General features: G+C 48.7%; 1 protein-coding gene across 1 annotated transcript in view; it reads right to left on the bottom strand.

Moving 5' to 3' along the window:
- Positions 1 to 5378: 5378 nt before the first annotated feature.
- The window catches only part of CUNH1orf21 (chromosome unknown C1orf21 homolog), a 59531-nt gene continuing 45008 nt past the window's right edge, over positions 5379 to 19901 (bottom strand). The window contains exons 3-5 of the mRNA XM_031059188.1: positions 17483 to 17559; positions 13693 to 13753; positions 5379 to 6409 (exon numbers count right to left, since the gene is read on the bottom strand). Of these exons, the coding sequence (XP_030915048.1) occupies positions 6371 to 6409; positions 13693 to 13753; positions 17483 to 17559 (177 nt within the window). The 3' untranslated portion in view covers positions 5379 to 6370. The remainder of the gene's footprint in view (positions 6410 to 13692; positions 13754 to 17482; positions 17560 to 19901) is intronic.

Below are 19901 nucleotides of genomic sequence, written 5' to 3'. Positions count from 1 at the left end.
CTTAGGGACTGGAGTATTTTGGAGCAAAGGCCCTTTGTGCCTCCTTCAGGAAACAGGGGACACCAAGTCCTCATGCTTCCTATTAAAACTATACTTATTAATTTATGCCAGTGGTTGTATTGAGGGCCTGTACCTCAACTGTCACATTTCCATTTTCCCAAAGGTGTGACACCCCTCACCCAAAGCACTTGAGCTGCACTGACCAAAATTCAGCCACAGCTGCTGCTCATCCCATCAGTCACACTGGCTCAAAGCTGCTGTGGCAGGAGTTCCATTTGCTCCCCAGGTGCTCCATGAAAAGGTAAAGTTAATAAACATTTCCAGCTGGAATGGAGCCTGTTAAACACTGTTGATCTGCAAAAGTTCACCCAGGCTATTAATGCCCAGCGTTGGCAAATTCATCTCGCCTAATGCTTTGATGGAGAGCACACAGTGATGGGCTGGGGCTCCTGCAGAGGGATTTTAGCCAGAATTGTGCCAAAAAGCCTGTGTGGTACCCAGAGGTGTTTCTGGGGAGCAGTGGGGCCACCCCAGGATGTCTTGGATGCCCCACTGGCTGCCACTCCAGGACAGACCTGATGGCAGCAGTGCAGGGCAGAGAATGAGAAGCAATCCAGAAAATCAGATTGATCCTTTAGAAATCCAGCCCAAACCCTGCCCCAGCGTTTCTCTGCCTTTTGCCTGGGGCTGCCATCACTCAGGAACACGGGGCTGGGAAGGGACTGGCAGATTTTGGGCCCAGGGGACACTCAGGGGTTCAGGAAGGGACACAGAGCAGCAACATGGGTGAGAAAAAGGATGAGCTGGTGATGCTGAATTTGATGCATTTCGAGATTTCCCTATGGACTTCCTGGCAGGCAGGTTGATGGTTTGAGATGTGCTTGAGGCTCCCCTCTGCAGCAAAAGCCATTTCCTCATCATCCTCTGGCCCAGTGCTCCTCATGATTGAAGAAAATGAGCAAAAAAGGCTTAGAAAGGCCTAAAATAGATGAAAAATCTGGGGAAGAGATGCTCAGGTGAGGACAGAAAAGACATCTCCGCCCTGTGCTGGCTCTCCGGTGCTTTTATGTAATGGAGCACGTGGCTCCCCATGTTCCTTGTGGGGCTGGACACGGGTTCTCCGGCTGCCAGGCTGGAGCATCTCCCTCAAATGATGTCAATCTTCACTGCACTGGCATTACAGCATCATAAAAAATTACAGAGCTGCTATTTTGGGTAGCAGCTCTCTCCGAGTCAGTGAATAAATGCAGCTCCATATGACTCACTCCGGGGGATTATTAATAGACACAAAAGCAGAATGCCAAAACCCCAGGAATATGCTCTGTTCCCACATGGAGCTTTCTAGCTTCTTGCAGCAACTGCTCTTGAGAACTTTTTGTCTCAAAATTTAATTCAATATACAGATACATTAAAAGAATTAAATGTATAAATGTTCTGTTGAGCTCGCACCTCAGAGGCTCTGGCAGGGGCTGCTCTGCAGGGATGAAGGATGGGTGCTCCAGGGTGCCAGCCTCCATCTGGGATGGCAGCGTGGAGAAAGGGAGTCATTTCAAGAGGGAAGATTCACAGGGAGTCATTTGAAGAGGGAAGATTCACAGACTTCTCCTTTTGCTGCCCTGGGTGTCCATGGGGCTGGTGCTGGAGTTGGCTTCTGTGAAGGAGGTCCCACAGTCCCACATGTGTTGATGATGATGATGATGATCCTGAGGATGATGATGGTGACCCTCCCATCTTCAAACTCAGAGTGAGCACTTCCCTGGATGTCATGAGTAGATGTGTGCAGCTAAATTGAAAGAAAATTACATGAGTTTTTAAAAAGCAAAGACATGAACATCTTTGAATTCTATCAACATTCCCATCTTGAAGTACCCTGAGCTGGGGCTTCTTTCCCTTTGCCACCACAGCACAGTAACAATAATAGGAATTTCACTCAGGGCTTACCCAACTTTATGGATGTCTCATCTCCCCAACAGCAAAGCAAATAAGGTGCCCTTCCAAAGCCATCCCTGCATTTCTCGTCTCCTCTTCCCCGAACTCCTACAGAATTAAACTGAACAGAGGGAGATTTCAGCCTGAAAAAAGAGAGTTGCCCAGCAGTACCAGGACCCAAAAGCATCTTCCATAAAGCCACACTGGCAGAAGTGCCATAAATCTGTGCTTTCTCAGTGAACACCCTAAAAATTGCCAGTACCACACAGTGACCTTGGCTGAGATCAAAGCTTTTGATTTTCCACAGTGCAATGCCATTACTTCCCCCCTGGGCTGGGGTTGCCCCAGACAGGTAAAAGCTTCTCTAGCACAGGGGATGTTGCTCAGATTCCCTAACAGCTCACAAAGGAACTGAGTCAGGGCACTGGTTCTATAGTCATGGAATCCCAGAATGGTTCGGATTGGAAGGGACCTTAAAAATCATCTTGTTCCATGGGCAACTTGGAACAAGGCATGGGCAGGGACACCTTCCACTGTCCCAGGTTGCTCCAAGCCCCATCCAGCCTGGCCTGGGACACTGCCAGGGATCCAGGGGCAGCCACAGCTTCTCTGGGCACCCTGTGCCAGTGTCCCACCACCATGGTGGAACTGGAAACCACCTTTTTGTGCAAAGCCCATCTGACATCTGGTCTTTGACAGACACATACCTCACCCAGCCTCTCCTATCCTGAAGGTCTGGTGTGTCAGCCAGGCTGATCTGGAGTTGAGTCATTGCTGACTCCAAATGGAAGTGACAGGAAATTACTGTTTTACAGACCTGGTAAAACCAAAATAGCTGGGAACAGAATATTTCTCTCCAGGCCCATTCTCATGCGATGACAGTGATGTCTTCAGAGCTCAAACACGACTCCCTGGTGCTTCATGGATCCCTGTGCTCCCATCTCATCATCCAGAGTTTAAATCCTGCTGTACTCTGGGGCAGTCACCAGCCTGGATGTTGTTACACCAAGAAAGAGGCACACTGCAAAAAATCCTGGGATTGTTGAAGCCCTGCTGCTCCTGCTGTTTACAGGGCATGGAGAGGGGCAGTGAGCCAGCCTGGAGCTGGTGGCCCATCCATGGCCACAAAGGGCTTGTGACAGGGGAGGATACAGGTGGCTCTGCTGGATCCTGGCAGGGAGACCTAATTCAAAAGAACCAAACCTGTGATTGAATGCACGGGAAGAAATCAGTGTTAATTGGGGGCTGGAAGGGGCTGGGAGCGGGCACAGGTGAAGTGGAACTGCCAGTAATTAAACAAGAGATACAACAGGGCCCAAGGCTGGGCCTGAGGTGGGCAGCAGCTCCTCATTTCCCCTCCCAATGCTTGGGGCAGGCTCCAAGGAGGAAAACCAGCACCACTCAAAAGGCTCTGGACAAAGGAAAATGCACTCCAAGGGACAAGGTTGATTGCAAAACTCTTCCACCACCATTTTCTCCAAGATCCCAGAATATTACATGGAGCTCAGGAAATATTGCATCAGCCTCCTGAAGAGAAGCTTGGGCCTCAAATCACTTCCCTGGCATTTTGAGAGGAACCTTGAAATCCCATTTACAGCCCAGCATAGCATACCAGATAGGAGCAAGTTCTCCTTCTCTTCCCAGCCTCCTCTTTTCCACACTGCTGAATGTATTTGAGCAGAGCAAAGCAATGGGGAGGTAGAGCTCCAAGGAGAGATACATTTTCAGCCAGAGTAATCTGCTTGTATTATTACAGACCTTCAGCTGCCACATATATTTAGACTTCTAACAAAATCTGCCAGGGTTTTGCAAAGGTAGAAGAATCCCAGAATTCCAGCAGATTTTGCAAGGGTGGAAGAATTCCAAACCTCCTGCCCACCCCAGAGCCTCCCAGCCAGCAGCACCACAGCCCACCCAGGCCTTCCCAAATATTGCCATCCACAGGTCCAGCAGGGATGCTCTAACTCATCCAGAAGTCTAAAGCACCTGCTGCTGGCTGGAATACGAGCACAGGTAAGATGGGAATTGCTTCTCCTCTCTCACAAAACGTCCAGCGAAGCGCAGGTCTCCAGTGCCAGCAGCAGCAGCAGCAAGGAAAATGTTAAATAAAAGAATTATTAAAACAAAGAGGTGGCTGAAAGAAAGACCACAATGTGTCTAACACAGTGTTTGTGTGGGACATTTACACACAACATGTTCAGCCCTTGGGCAAGGAAATGTTCCAAAACAACAGACCCAAGCCCATCACTCCTGCACTACTGCGGAAGCTTTTCCAAAGTGCTTTGCACAGAAGGGTTTGTGGGACCAAGCCCCAGGACTCTTTATTAATTAAAGTGTTTTAAATAATCGAAATGCACAGTCTCTCAACTCTCCCAAGTGTAGTCACCTGCTCAAGAGCTGGCATAAATTATGGAAAAAAAATCATATCCAGGAGGAGAGAGACATCACCTTGAAGAATTCATCCCAAAATCCAATGGCTCCGTAGCACTGAGAGATGCCACAGCCCCAGGAACAGCCATGGGATGGGAGGGAGGCAGAGAAACTTGGTCTCCAGGGAGGTCAGGATACTTGGGAGGGGCTGCCTGGCCAATGCAGCTGCTCAAATGAGCAAGGATTTAGGGAAATCAGAGCTGGCTGGTGGTTTTTGACCATTAATGGGATACAGCTGAATACACCATAGAGAGCCCTGGCACTGAGCTTTTGTAGGGGAAGCTGCTGGAGCTCTTGGGTTGTCTGAATCCTGGGACACAGCAACCACTGGGCATAGACTGAGGCAGCCTGCAGAGCTCAGAAAGAGCTTCTGCCTTTAGAAACAGGTTGGTTTGCAGCCTCACAAACCTTTAGGAACAGGTTGGTTTGCAGCCTCACAGCTGCTGCTGCTGGATGGGCTCACACCCAGCCCTTCAGGAGCAGCTGCCAGGCCTGTCCCCACTGCTCCTCCCCAAAATCCAAAGGTAAATCCAGGGCAGGGATGGCAGCAGAGGGAGCTGGGGGTTTCTGGAGATATTCCAGGTACAGCACAGTACTGGTGGGGAATGAAATCTTCTGATGTGGACCGTCCAGCCCCACTCAGAGCCCACATTCAGGGAAACCTCGTTAGTCAGGAAATTCAGCAGTAACTTAGAGATTTGCAGAGGTCACAAGTGATCTTTGAGGGACTTAGATCCTTCAGAGGGATCTGATTTTCAGAAAGCCCAGTGAAAAATGGCCAATATTTGGGCTGAGTGCCCCACTCCAGTGTCAGCCACATCCTAGGAGATGCTGTTAATGCACCCTCAGTCTGGTCCACACCCACTCCACAAATGAAATCAACACAGTGACTGCAAACTACCCTGACAAAGCTTCTCCACTGACTGCAGTGCAAACCCTGCCCCCATATGGCATCAAAGCTGGAAGAAATATCAGCACAGGTAACAATCTTCTTTGAAATAATAAATACAAAAGCTGTATTTTTTTCCTTTTTTTTTTTAACTCATGACAGCATTAGTTAAAAATATTACATCTGCTTTTGAGAAGGTAATATCCTCTCCATTTAATATGGAAAAATAAACTCTACAGGACACACAACACATCCCCCCAGTTGGCACAGAGCTGGTTTAAGAGATCAGATCCATGGGACACATCAAGGCAGAGGAGAGGCTTGGTCTTCCTTGTCCCCAGACTCTTAAAACATCGTGTTGTAGGAATGGTAAAAGACAAGAATACATAAAAACAGTAAAATGTTTATTTTCTTAGAAAAAAAGAGATTCAAAATGATTGTGATCACACTCCCATTCGTGCTCAGCAAAGCCAATACTGCAAGCTTAGTCCTTGATTAAGATACCTTTTAAATGAAACTTTTTTTCCTCTTAAAATACAAGTTCCTGCTCCTGTATCACTTCCAGTATTTCAGTGATAACATGCTTTTAATGGATAATAGTTTCTCAGCTTCTTCCCAGCTGAGAAACAAGGCCTGCCATGGCAAAAAAACATCCCATCTCCAAAGCTTGGAATCACCAGCACTAACAAGCACTCTGGCCCCAACACGGACGGACACACAGCTCAGGGGTGTTTCTTAGATGCTTGGATGGTCACTTATGGAAGCTTGGTAATAACACTACCTCATCTGATAGAAAACGGGCCAGAAGCCTCAATAAAATCAACAACGTCTTTTGGATTAACTTTTAAGGATTTGCTGCGTATCTGGACACAGAAAAAAGTGAGAAGTTGCAACAAGTTTTAACTAGCAGCAACAAAAACAGTTCCTTACGACTTCTTAGCAATATTCCTCATGTGTTCATTAGGAAACACTGTAACTGAATGGAGCATATAATGTGGAAATGGTCTTCTTCTGTTTATGGAGTGCTGTTCACTCGAGCAGACGTCCCAAAGGTTGTATCCAGAAGGCTGGGTTGGATCTATTTACACTGGAGGTGCTCCCGGGGCGAGGGCAGAGCTGGCACTATGTGACATCCTCCTCCTCTGAACAGTAGTCACGACCCTGCAGGGACAAAGGCCAGGCAGTTGGTACTTAGAGAAGCACACAGGAATAAATCCAGGCAACACTTTCTGAGAGTTGTTCAGTTCTCTGAACCTGGGGGCTTTAAATTCAGAGCTGGGTAGAAACCTCAGACAGGGGGAATTGGCAGGAAAACCAGGATAGGAGACACTTCCCTTTCTGTCACTATTAATCTCATAAACATCATCCCCCATACAGTGAATTCCAGGGGGGGCTCCAACAAACTGATTTACAAACCAGCTTTATGCAAAGATCCACCTTGATGGACACAGCCCTGAGATCTGTTGTGAAAGGATAATCTCCGAGGCAAAAGCAACAAAGCACATAATCCTATGAGCAGCACAAGGCAGCTGCTGTGAGCAAGAATCCCTCATCTGATAACCCCAGCAGAAGTTTAACCCCAGAGCAAAAGATGCCATTGGTATTGAAATGAAGCTTGTACTACAGGGGATTCAGCCTAAGCTTCACCAAACATGGATTTCTTATCAGGCCAGCCATGTAATGCCTTCCATCCCATCCCAAACACAGGTGTGCAGCAGCATCTCTCTGGATGTTTATTCCCTTTGGGACGGCCTGGAGCAGGCACATCCCATCCCTCCCTACCCAGCTCCTGCAGAGCAGCAGGGAAGGACCAGAGGGAGCCACTGTCCCTGCTGCCCTGCACAAAACCAGCTGGAGCTGAGCTGCTCAGCACAAGCCACACAGGGCATCTTGCCTCAAACAAGGGCCTCAAGTGCAGGACCCAACATGTGCACCTCTGGACTATTTCCCATTGCTCCTGAGGGCTGGGGGCATCACCTGAGCACCTGGAGGAGGAGAGCCAGGAAGACACAAAAAAAGGGGGAGATGTTTTGTAGGAGTGATCAGTTGATTTGGGACACACATCTGGAACAAAGGCTCCAAAACATCTCTGCAGTCCCAGTGCTGATGGTGGGACAGCAGAGCTGGCTTTGCTGGAGCCCAGACCCAGGAATGTACAGGGCTCTGACAACTCCCAGTGGCCCAGCACTGAGAGCAGAAGGGTTTTCTAAGTACAGTAAAATAACCCCCAAGAGACTCATCAGCCCAAATTCCAACTCAGCTATCACTGACCCAGAAAGAAGGGAAAAAAAATTACATTTTTTGAACTAAAAGCTGTAACTCAAAAAGAAGGAACACCGAAATTCTTTGCAGTGAAGCTCAAATCTTGGTTTTCTCCAAGCCAGGGACCACATGTGGATAAGTCCAGGAGACTGAGCTGGTGGTGATGAAGGCTTTGTCCAAAATGCTTCAGAGCTGTGAAAGGCAGCAGCAGTGGCTGAGGGCTGAGCTCAGAGCATCTCCAGGACATCCCTTTACTCAAGAGGGAGCCCCATGGCCCAGCACTCCCCACTGGAGGCCATCACTGCTATTAAAGCCTGGAGCAGACCCAAATCTGACAGAGGAAAAGCCATCCTGCACTTTCCCCTCCTACTCCTCCTGCTTCTGGGTGTGCTCCCTGGCTGCCAAGTGCACCAGTTCTCAAATGGACACCAAGAACTGCTCCAAACCAAGGTGCTGAGCCAGTCCTGGCCATGGCACACACACACCAGCTCCCAGCAAGGCCTGAAGGCCACCAGGAGCTGGGCTGGTCTTTCCAGACACATCACCTCCAGCTGCACTGTGCTGGGCATGGGGACACATCACACACACCTTCTGGTGGCCCAGCAGCTCAGGTGATGCCCAGACTCTGGTGAGTCCCAGTGGTGCCCGACAGAGCTTTGGTATAAATGTCACACCCCAAATGCATTTCTGTCAGTAACAACAAGGTCGGCACTGCTCTGGAAGATCACAGAAGGAATGAAGGGCCCTGTTGTCACAGCATTCCCTGCTACACCAGAAATGCAACAGAAGGGTGCTTGGTGCTCCTTGGGAGGGGCTGCCACTCCCTGCTGGCAGAGGAAAGGCAGCCTCAGCCACAATCCAGTGAAATACTCTAAAATGTCCATTTTGGGCCTGTGGGTTGTTTCACAGGATGCCTCCCAGATGCTGGAGGAGATGATCCCTTGATCAGTGAGAGGCTGCAGTGCCTGAGATGGGCCTGGGAACCCCTGATGGGAAATGGTCAGCTCAGAGCTGGCAGAAACCACCCTGCTCCAGTGGAAGGGTCCCTGCTCGTTGCAGGGGCTGGACCAGGTGGCCTTTAAAGGTCCCTTCCAGCCCAAACCTCTCTCTGATTCTACAATTCCATGGCTGGCAGTCAAATTCTGTCTGGGGGAGCAGGCTCCTACATCCAGAGGGGCCAGAGGCAGGGAGCAGGTGGCTGCTAAAGGAATGTATGGGCCACCCATGGACTAAGCAAGTTGTGGGTTCAATCTGCATGGGCCATTCACTTCAAAGTTGGACTCAATGATTCTTGTGGGTCCCTTCCAATTCTGTGATTTCTGAGAAGTTTTAATGATTGAAAGTGTAAATGAACTATGCTGAGGAAGATGAGAACTGTAATATGTGCCTCCAAGTCCAGCTAATCCCTGAGGAATCCCATCTCCCACCTCTGCAGTTTCAAAATACAACTGTCAGCTTCTGTAGATGCCCACAGAACACCACTGGTGTTTCTAAATGAGTGAGTGAATTTAAGGTGAATTAAAGAGCAGCCTGATTGTTCCCTTCCTGCTGCCTGCACCCAAACCAGAAGGGCTTCATCCCCCATCTCTCCTCTTGCTGTACCTCCAAAGCTCTCCCCTCCTGATGCCCCTCCAGGGGATGCTCATGGTATCCTTTTAGGGAATAAAAATTCGCAGGAAAAAAGCCTTTTCCCCATTGTGTCGGTGACAGGCCAACAAACAACCTGGCTCAATGGCCCCTTGTGCCTGAGGACTGGGCAGGCAGGGGAGGGACAGGAGGATGAGGATGGAGGGGATGCAGGGGAAGCAGAGAAGGAAGGGGAGAGGTGGGAGGGGAGGAAAAGGAGGCAGGAGAGGCAGAGGATGGAGAGGGCCAGCATCAGCCCTTTCTCCGGTGGGCTGAGGGGCTGGGACACAGTGGCCCCTTTGAGGGGCCAGGCTGGGAACCCTTTTCACCAGGCTGGTTTTGTTTACAGCTGGCAGAGAGGACGGGAACAAAGTGCCGGGAGGCGGCACTAAATCACTGCGGACTGTGCTAATTTCTGTCCCTTTCTCATTTGGTTAGGGAAAAATCAATGGAGTCATTAAGAGCAATCCACTTCGCTAATGAGTTTCAGCCTGATCGCCGTGCCCTGGGTACGTGGGGCTGGCAGCCCTCTCCCAAGGGCACTCCCTTCCCTCCATGCCACACAGGGAGCTGCTCTGTGCCCCCTCCCTGCTGCCATGGCCAGCATCACTAACCAGGGATGCAGGAGCTGCTGCCAGCCATCCTTCCCACGGGCTGGCTGCTCTCCCACCAGCTCCAGGTGAGTGGATTGGTGCAGCAATCCCTGCACACCCACCCCAACACAACTGCTGGTGCTCAGCACCAAGCTGACCCAGGAGAGAACCCAGGTCATTCCTTTACTTGTCCGAATACCAACACAAATGGCTGATACCAAGACATCTTGGTTTCTATCTTCTTGATCAGAGCTGATAGTTCAAAAGCAGATTTTTCCCACCACAGGAGTGCAGTGATTGTCCCAGTCCCAGCTGCAGCCAGTGGAGCCCACTTCTCCTCTGCTGGGCACAGCAGATCTCAGATTTATTCAGCAGAGTTCTCTTTAGGAGGACTGTTCAGTCACTCTCTGCCTCCTCTGTTCTCCAAAGCCACATTTCTGTGTATTTCTGCCTTCATCTCTCAGGTCAAGCAAATCACTTGTACTCCTGACCCACATCTTTCTAATTTACTCTGGGGAATGCTCTCCTCGAGCTTAATTGCTGCTATTACCTGTTGCTCATCCTCCACTGGAACATATTTCTGTGATTTCAGGCTAATTTCCAATAAATGATGATAATGCTGACAGCAGATGAGCTGCCTCCTTCGCACTGCCTGTGTCTGTTCCATTTCCCCCTGAACTCTGGAACACAGGTGCTTTTTGTCTCCCACAGCAAAGCCTGTGACTCTATTCCCAATAACCTCAGTGAGTGGGAAGCCCCAGGAGGACTGGCTGCAGCTGCTGCCAGATGTTGGGAACATTTCTGAGCCTGCTCTGCCACCACTCAGGGCCTTGTGCTGCACACAGCTCCTTGGTGTTCCCCTCTGCTCTCCTCTCCAGGCTCTGCCACAGGTCAGAAAGTGTTTGGACAAGGTTTTCAGGCACGTGGTGGGATTCCTGGGCTTGTCCTGTGAGCTGGACTCCACGGTCCCTGTGGGTCTCTGCCAGCTCAGGATATTCGAACTACACAGTGCAGTAACTACAGCTTCTTGTGCTGTCCTCTGCTCAGCTCTCTCCAGCTGCTCCCATCTAACCTCTAACCCTGGCTTCTCATCAGAATTCTGGTGAGAATTTGGGAATATTTTTACCTCAAATTCTCCCATTACTGAAAGGACTGGGCTGACTCCAGCAGAACCAATACCCAAGCCTACACTGGAGGCTGACTTCCACATTCTCAGCCAGCCCTCATCCCAGTATTTCTTCATTCCAGCAAACCCTTTGAATGGCATCACCACCACCACAGGCAGCTCTGTACGTGCCAGTTCAGCCCCAGCTCCTGAAGCAGGGACAGACTCACTCAGAGACAGAGCAGATGTCCCCCTCTGAACGACTCACAGTGTTTTGACACTGAATTTTGGTAGACAGAAGCTCCATGCTTCCTGACATTCTGTTTTTTACCTTCGGGTGATATTTGCAGGAGGCAGTGGAGCTTTGTAGGGGCAGCCAGGAATGCACTGCTGGGGGCAGAAGCTCTCCAGACTGTTTCAAAAAGGCTTTTTTGATCTCCAGGACTCACAAACACTTCCTGCGTGCAGCTGACAGAACACCAGCCCGTGTTCTCTCCATTTCCCACCCTGGCTGCAGAGTTTTATTCACAGAATGGCTGTGCCAGCTCCAAGCCCCCATGTCATGCTGCTGCCCAATGCTCACAGGTCAGAGCTGCTGCTGGGCACTTGGATTTGGTGACCCAGCAGCCCTGGGGATCTCAGTGGAGCTGAGGGTGTTTTGCTCCTGACTGGAGTCTCCATCACACATCCAAGAGCCCTGGTAACCATGGGAACATCACATGGTTTGGGACCTCACCAGCCACAGGCAACACCCTCCACACCTCCATGGGCCTCTCCAGCTGCCGCTGATACAATCCTGCTCAATGTCTCACTGCTGTCCTCCATGTCCCTGCAGAAGGCACTGAAAATGCCATTTAAGCATCAGACAAAAGCCCCTCAAATTTTCCAATTTTTTTTGGCATTTGTGACAACACTTAGAAAAAAATGCATTCTGAGCAAAGATGAATTAAAAACCCCGAAAGTTCTCCAATGAAGATTATTTCCTCAGGCACAGGAGGTCCCCAGGGAACACAAATCCCACATTCAGCTGCACATTAACTCCTGCCAATCCCATCAGCTGTCAGCAACTTGGTCTCTTTGACAGACAAACTGTGGATTTCCTCAGAACAGACAATCTCCTGATCCCCAGGATAAATTATCCCCAAGATAAATTAGCCCTGGAGATCACCTGGGAACAGCTCAAAGAGGATCCAAACAGCTCCAAACACAGGAGACAGGGTCAGCTGCACCTCAGTGTGGCAGCTGGGGAATGAGGGTGTTAGTGCCCTGCCACTGACCTCAGGAACAAAAATTAACCAAAATACATGATTAGATACAGCCTGATGGCATTGTCTGGTGAGCAGATAAGATACTTTGGAAAATCCATTTTATTGGAGATTCTGTGCTCAACATTCTGGAAGGTGATGATGTCCAGGAAAAGCAATCTGAATATTCATAGGGTGAATGCATTTATTCAAACAAGACATAGCTGTATTATGGATATGTAGAAATTCTCATTTTAAATGCATTAGGTTACATAAAATCTTACCCCTGTGAAACACTGGGTACAGAAATATTCTTCTCAGGAATCTATGAACTCCTCACTTTTACTCTTCCCCTTTATGTCTTCTTTTGTTTTCATAATTTTTATTTTTTAAGAGGAAAGTAACAAATGTGTGTTCCTCGGGACAAATACGAGATGCACTCACTGGAGCACTCTGACTCCTGGGACCAGGAATGCTGGCAGAAGTTCAGAGCCATGCAAGTAAAAAATTCCCTTCCACTCCACAACCCAACATGACAACTTAATAGAACAGAACAGAAAAGAACAGAAGAGTAGACTAGACTAGACTAGAACTATTTCACTTGGAGGGGACCTACAATCATCAACTGCCTGAGCACTCCAGGGCTGACCAGAAATTACAGCGTGTTGTTAAGGGCATTGTGCAAATGTCTCAAACACTGACAGGCCTGGGGCATCCAGCAGCTCTCTGGGAAGCCTGTTCCAGTGTCTCACTTCCCTCTCCATAAAGGAATCCAGACTGAAATATCCAGTCTGAAACTGGGAGTACAAATTAGTACTCAGTGTACTGTACTCAGAACAAATCAGTTCCTCAGTGTACTGCTACTGAGGAAGCAAATATTTAATATAAAGTACTTAAACAAGATGCACAACTCCCAAACAGGCAGAGTAAAGAGTAAATTGGTGTGTGAACATCAGCTCCCCCATCTCCCTCCCTCAGACTCCCAGGATGAGCTGTGCTCCAGCTCCTTCACTGCTGTCTCACAAAGAAGCCAAGCATGCCATTTAAAAGCTTTCTGAAACACACAAAAGCTGCTCTCAGGACAGCTGAGATATGCAAAGAATTATTCATCCTCTTCTTCCAAACATCTCCAGCACCATTATTTCAGTGGCACAGCCCTGGGGCAGGGTTACCCACACTCACAGCCACACCATCCCTTGCAGCCAGTGGCTGTTTCGAGGAGATTCAGCAAGAATTCCTGGGCTATCCCAGCTACTACAGCATTAACACTCCAGCTGTCTCCCAGTTAAATGAAAGATCAAATCAGCAATGATGTAAAATCCCACTTTTACCCAGTACGTATGTCCTGAACATCTGAGTTAGCCTGCCATGAACCCCAGACTGGTGACATTCCCCCAAAACAAAGGATTCTCTCAGTACCTCCTGCAAACTCTTCACCTTCCTGGCCTTCTTTGCACCTTGAGCTATCTAACCAAGGAGCTGGAAGGGAAATCTTGGGCCAGACCCCTCCAAAGAATGGAGGACACAGAGAGCTGCAGCAGGCAGGGCACTGTGCTCCCCATGCAGCTGTGCCACCCCTGAGGGACACTGGAGGCTCACATTACTGTGCCTTACCTTTTCAATTTTTTCATCAAGCATTCTGAAGAATTCTTGTTGGCTTTCAGAGATGTGCATGCTGGAAGGCAAAGGAACAGTGTCAATACCAACAGGATTTATTCCATTATAGAACAGCCCAGGGTTGTTGGGGGCCCAGCTGTCAGCTTCCACCCCTGTGAAAAATAAATCACTCTACGCTTTCATCTACAATGCCAATTTTTAATCTTTTTTCCCCCCGGTTTTTTGTTTGCCCACGAAAAATTACTGCATTTATTTCTGTGTACATGTGCAACACTTGGGGTGGTATCTGGGATCCTCATGCATCCAGAGGAGACTGTTCCCTTGTCCAGGCTGACTGCAGGGAAGTTGATAGCACAGTACCTCTCCTCTGAGAGGGAGAGTGACCCCTCTCCTTCAGGACAGGAGGTTTTCCAGGACTGCCAACCTCACCACCACAGAATGAGACACCCACAACATGTCTGTCCTCTCGTCCTGCCACTTGTAATGGGGGAGAAGAGACTGACAACTGCTGTCCCCTCCTGTCAGGAGCTGTGCAGAGCCAGGAGGTCCCCCCTGAGCCTCCTTTGCTCCAGGCTGAGCCCCTTTCCCAGCTCCCTCAGCCCCTCCTGGTGCTCCAGACCCTTCACTTTAACCAATTCTCCAGCACCAAGAGGCTCAGTGACATGATTTTGCATTAGTAAAGAGGTGCTGGAAAACACTCTTTTTTCATTGTCTATAAAATGCTGATGGTCACACAAGACCACAGGTCCTTCCCCATGGGGAACGTGCAAGCAAAGAATGCAGAAAGGTTGAGGAGCCAAGGGTGAGGATGGATGGCAGGTGTTTATTTATGGGGCTGGTGTTTATGGTTTTTTGGGGTGTTTATTTATGCTAGGGGATGGTGAGAGCCTCCCTCCTGCAGGAGCAAAACCCCTCCAGGAAAGTGAGGCTGGAGCATCCTCTGGACCAGCAGCAGGGAGGAGCACTGGGCTCCCAGGGAAATGTGCCAGGGACTCCATGTGCAGCACAAAAAGATGCAGAAAGGGGAGGATGGGGACCGGAGCCAGCGGTGACAATGATGCCAAACGGTCAGAAGGACACACAGCTCTTGGAGCTGTTCCCCAGCACACAAAGCTGGCTTGGCTTGCTGAATTCCCACCCATCCCCTCTTCCTCAGAGTGATTCTTTCAGCTGAAATGAGTTAATGCTCTCCCCAAGTGCCCAACAACGGGCTGCACTTCCCCACAAAGCTCAGCATTGAGCCCTCCCTGCTATGGGCTGAACGTATACAAAGATCTGCTTATGTGGGACATAAATGGAGCTCAGTTCACACCAGGAGGGCTCAGAAATGGCATTAAAACCTAAAGCTGGTGATTCAGGAGCAGGAACAATTCACCTTTCAGTGGTTGAGGGAGTTCCTGTCCCCAGCTGTCTGCCTGTTCCTCAGGTTCCCACCTCCTCCTCAGATGGGGAAGAGATGCTTTTTTTGGGACAGCTGACCCCATCACCTGCACATTCAGGTGCCTTGCAGAGGGATTTTAGGGCAGTGCAGCTCTTTCTGAGCAGGAAAGTGCTTGAAAAATAGTCTTGCCTTTACAACATCATAAATCCAGTTTCTAATAAAATGAGATAATACTGTAGTGACTCACCCCAGCCATAATTTGTATGAGAACTAAAAGAAGGCAGGGGAAAAAAAGGAGTATTGTGTAGTCATATCCCTGAAAATTCCTACAGGATAATCCTCCAGATCTGGTCCAGTGGAAGGTGTCCCTGCCCATGGCAGAGAGGCTGGGTTAGCTGATTTTTCATGAGCCAACCCTAACCATTCTGAGAGTTTGTGATCTGGCAGGGTAAAACTGGTCTGAAATAACCACTTTCATTTGATGCTTCAGGCTGCTATCACTCCCTGAGTTATGAACCTGTCCCAGGGTACTTGGTGGCTGTTTGATCATTCAAGGTGTCAGGGGGGTGAGTTTGGTGATGAACAGACAGACCAAGTGCTTGTGAGGTCAGAGCAGAGTGCAGGGGAAGCCCTGAAGGTGTGGCAGGTACCAGGACTGGGTGTGAAGAGGAAGGACCAACCCTTCTCCCTCTGCCAAAGACCCCCATAAAGCTACTGCTGGCTCCCTACATCCCCTGGTTTTACAGTCCAGGGCTCTGGATGGAAAACTCTAAATCCTCCTGCAGGGGGAAGAGCCCTCACAATCTTACTTTTCAGCTGACATCCAAATATTGTAAAGGAATTTATAATTTGGCACTTAGTCCATGTTTTGTTTAGAAGTAACATCCATTGTACCAGAACAGTAGTGTAAGATGCATCTAATGATCTGTCTATTAATTTTTGCTCTTCCAGCTGAGTGCACCTTTTCCACCCAATGCCACTCCACCCTGCAGTCAGAATTGTCATGGCTTTTAGATGATAAACCTTAAAATAGAAGTTGTACATTATAACAGCTGTTTGCTGACTTGGCAATTAGCAACTCAAACACATGTGGCCACTTTACAAACAGAAATGCAGGGGTAGGTTGGGCAAACAGCAGAGCCTTGGGCAAACACTGGAGGATGTACCCAACAACCTTATGTTACATTCTGCACCTCTCTGGGAAGTTTCCTTATTTTTGCAGGTCTGTGACAGAAATATTTATCTCTCTCAATGCAATGTAAAAACAGGCTTTTTGGTCAGTTCTGATTTCTGTGGGGACTTTTCAAATTAGAGTTTTATGAAGGAATGGAAGCCATGGCCCCATGCAATTCCTCTGCTGTGGATGTACCAAAAAACGACCCAATGAAAGAACAGCCCTTTTTTATCCCAGAGTAATTAACCTCATGTTAGAGCATCTTAAATACATCTCTGACCCTGCTGGCAAGGACTGAGCCACAATAATGAAGCAGAGCTTTGCTGAAGAGTGCTTCTACCTCCACCTCCCTACCATGAATTTCTTTGCAACTACATCCAAAGCACTTGGCTTTTCCCTTTGAAAAGAGGCTGAATTACACTGTCAGTTGATTAGGAAATAACTGAAGTTTCCAGACTTTAAACTGTGTTCAAGACATTTGAGAGGCAGCAAGTTTAGGTTAGTAAGTGCCCTGAGGGCAGGGCACAAGGAACAGCATTTCCACTGGTGTTCAAAACCCAGGGCACAAGGAACAGCATTTCCACTGGTGTCCAAAACCCAAATCACAAACCTTTATCACGAGTTCTTCACGAACCCAATATGTGGCTCTGTGTAACCAGTTATTCCTCAGCCAATTAGTGATTAAAATGTAACACTGAGTTAGAAAAGAAAAGAGTTACTACCATCAATAACCAGCTCTGCCACAAGAGGCAAATATTTCATGTAACACTGACTGACCCCAGGCAGAGCATGGGCACAGAACTGCCAACCAAGCAGCTACAGAACAAGTTCATTTTAACAACCTGACCATTCCCAGTCCCAAGCAGATCAGCTGCTAATCTAAACCAGGGGCTAGCAAAAACCTCCCTGGGACTGACCCAGCTGTATTTAGGAACATCAGTGGATATGAGAAGTCTGTTCTGTGTAAGTTGTATAGAAAGCTGAGAAATAGCACAGGGTCTTCTCTTGGGCACAATAGGATGCATCTCACCTTTTTTCAAGTCCTGCATCTTTGCTGTGCAAAGGAGAGGATGCTTTCCCAACCTTGAGACACAGGTGATCTTACCTCTAGTACTCAGCATGACTTTAGGGCTGCTGGGTCATTTGGTCTTTGCCTAGGCAGTAATTGTGAACCTCACAAACACTGCTTGTGTTATTTGTATTTTGATTTAAACAACAGAAATTGAACTTACTTTGCTCTGGGTTGATGTACTAATCCTGGGATCTCTTTATTAGATTTAAGTCTTGAATTTGAACTGGCACTTTTTTCCTGAAACACACAAAGAGCACACAACAGCATCAGTATTTATGAAGCACACAAAGGTGACAGGCATTTGTCATCAGGGGGTCACACTCGGCTGGGTCCAGGCTCAGCTGAATGAGAAAAGCTCAGCAAAAATGAAATTAAAGGTAACACAAGAGATGAAATGACCCCAGGTGGGCAATTTTTAAACACCCTGGGCTCGGTGGCATGTGGAATTGCCTCTGGGTCACTGGATGAAATCCAAGGATCAAACTCCAGGCTGGCTGGTAACTCTCCAGCGGTCCATGGAAAATAGGGGGTGCTCATATAAATCAATAACAACAGCAGGCTCCACCTCCCCCAGAGCAAGGCAGAGCACTGGGAAGGCAGTCCCAGAGTCAGCCAGCACCCCAGGCTGCCTCAGAGCAGAGGGGGGAAACATCAGCATCAAGGAATGTCTGCAGGAGGAAGCACGTGTCAGATGTGCTGGGCAAGAGCAGCAACTGCTCAGCCATAAAACTGGGCACAGGGGGCCCAAGGAAGCAAATCAGCTCTGAAGATCCCAAAAATAAGGATGTGGGGCTGCTGGAGAGAGTCTAGAGAAGGCCACAGAGATGTGTCAAGGGCTGGAGCCCTTCTGCTCTGGAGCCAGGCTGGGAGAGTTGGGGGTGCTCACCTGGAGAAGGCTCCAGGAGACCTCAGAGCCCCTTCCAGTGCCTAAAGGGGCTCCTGCAGAGCTGGAGAGGGACTTGGGACAAGAGATGGAGGGAAAAGACAAGGGGAAATGGCTTCCCACTGCCAGAGGGCAGGGTCAGATGGGCTATTGGGAAGGAATTGTTCCCTGTGAGGGTGGGCAGGCCCTGGCACAGGGTGCCCAGAGAAGCTGTGGCTGCCCTGGATCCGTGGAATTGCCCAAGGCCAGGCTGGATGGGGCTTGGAGCACCCTGGGACAGTGGAAGGTGTCCCTGCCCATGGCAGGGGTGGCACTGGATGGGCTTTAAGGTTCCATCCAAGACAAACCAGTCTGTGTTTACAGACAAGAACACAACCCTGTCCTCTGCAGAGGACCAGAACCATTAAAAACATCTTTAAAAAGGCCTGGGAGGGGAGAGTTGAGAGCCAGCACTGCTTGGTAAGACCTCCTAATCACGTCACGAGCTTCTGTAACCAGAGAGCCAGCACTGCTTGGTAAGACCTCATCACATCACGAGCTTCTGTAACCCAAAACTTAGTGCAAACATGTATCTATTATCTCCAAAATCCTTCAGAGGAATGCAGCCCCTTCCAGATCTTCCCAGTGCCATGTGTTAGGGAAAGCTGCTGGTGCAGATGGGAGAGGTCTGAGTCAAATCTCAGAGCTCACCCTCCCCACAAATCCCTCTGTATTCCTTAGGCACATCACACCCATGGCAGTTTAAGAAACATAAACCCAAGAATCAGTGTTTTTGTGGGTAATTTTGGTGGTTTTATTTAGCCTTATTTAGTCTTTGAATGTCTGAATCACACAAGATTTTGGAAAGGGCTACTAAATCACTGAATTAAAAAAAAAAAAAAGGAGGCTGTCTAGCAGTTAATATTTTAATGAATAATTCTACAAGGGCTGTAAACATCAACTGCCTCAGCATATTTAACACTGTTTAATGCATATCTTCTAATCCTCCTAACCAGGGAACAGTGCCTTGCATGAAAATAGCAGTGAGAGAGAAACAAGCCCTTCTTCCAAGCCTTAACAAGGGTGTCTGTGTTTGCTGCACCCCACCAGCCACTGCCTGCTGTGATATCATGCCAGAGCAGCAGAACAAAACACAAAATCACTTTTTTCAAAGCATCTTCCATTCTCAACAGTGCTAGGAGGGGGTGACATGTACATGTTGTGTGTGATGAACACGTGTGTACACAGACACACAACCCATGAGCTCATGTCTGACTCACATGGCTGTCAGAGCAGAACAAAAAGAGAGGGATGGGTCTCATGGAGAAGAGAACAAAGCCATAAATCAGCTGAACCCCAGCCTCCTGAGCCTTCATCCTCAGATCTACTCCATGGGACGGGAAGGGGAAGGGAAGACTCTGATCTACAGCTCCTGTGTTGGAAGCTGTGATAAATCAAGGCAGCACAAACTCAGCTTCCCACATGTCTGCTCGTGGTTTGGTGTCAGTGCAGCTCTATCAGGAGCTGGAGTCAGTCCAAATCCCAGCCTAAAGAAACTTCTGGCACTTAGCAACAAATAGAAAGACACAAGAAAAGTGTATGTTGCTTTCTCACTGTGGGTCCCAGAGCAATATTCAGAATATTAACTGGCACACATGGGAAAAGAGAAAGAAAATTCCTGTTTAGTTGACTTCCAGATTCCAGAGTTTACTCTTTC

This window comes from Geospiza fortis, unplaced genomic scaffold (genome assembly GCF_000277835.1).
Source record: "Geospiza fortis unplaced genomic scaffold, GeoFor_1.0 scaffold229, whole genome shotgun sequence".
In the NCBI taxonomy this organism is placed as follows: Eukaryota; Metazoa; Chordata; class Aves; order Passeriformes; family Thraupidae; genus Geospiza; species Geospiza fortis.
This window is presented reverse-complemented; position numbering and strand designations above follow the sequence as displayed.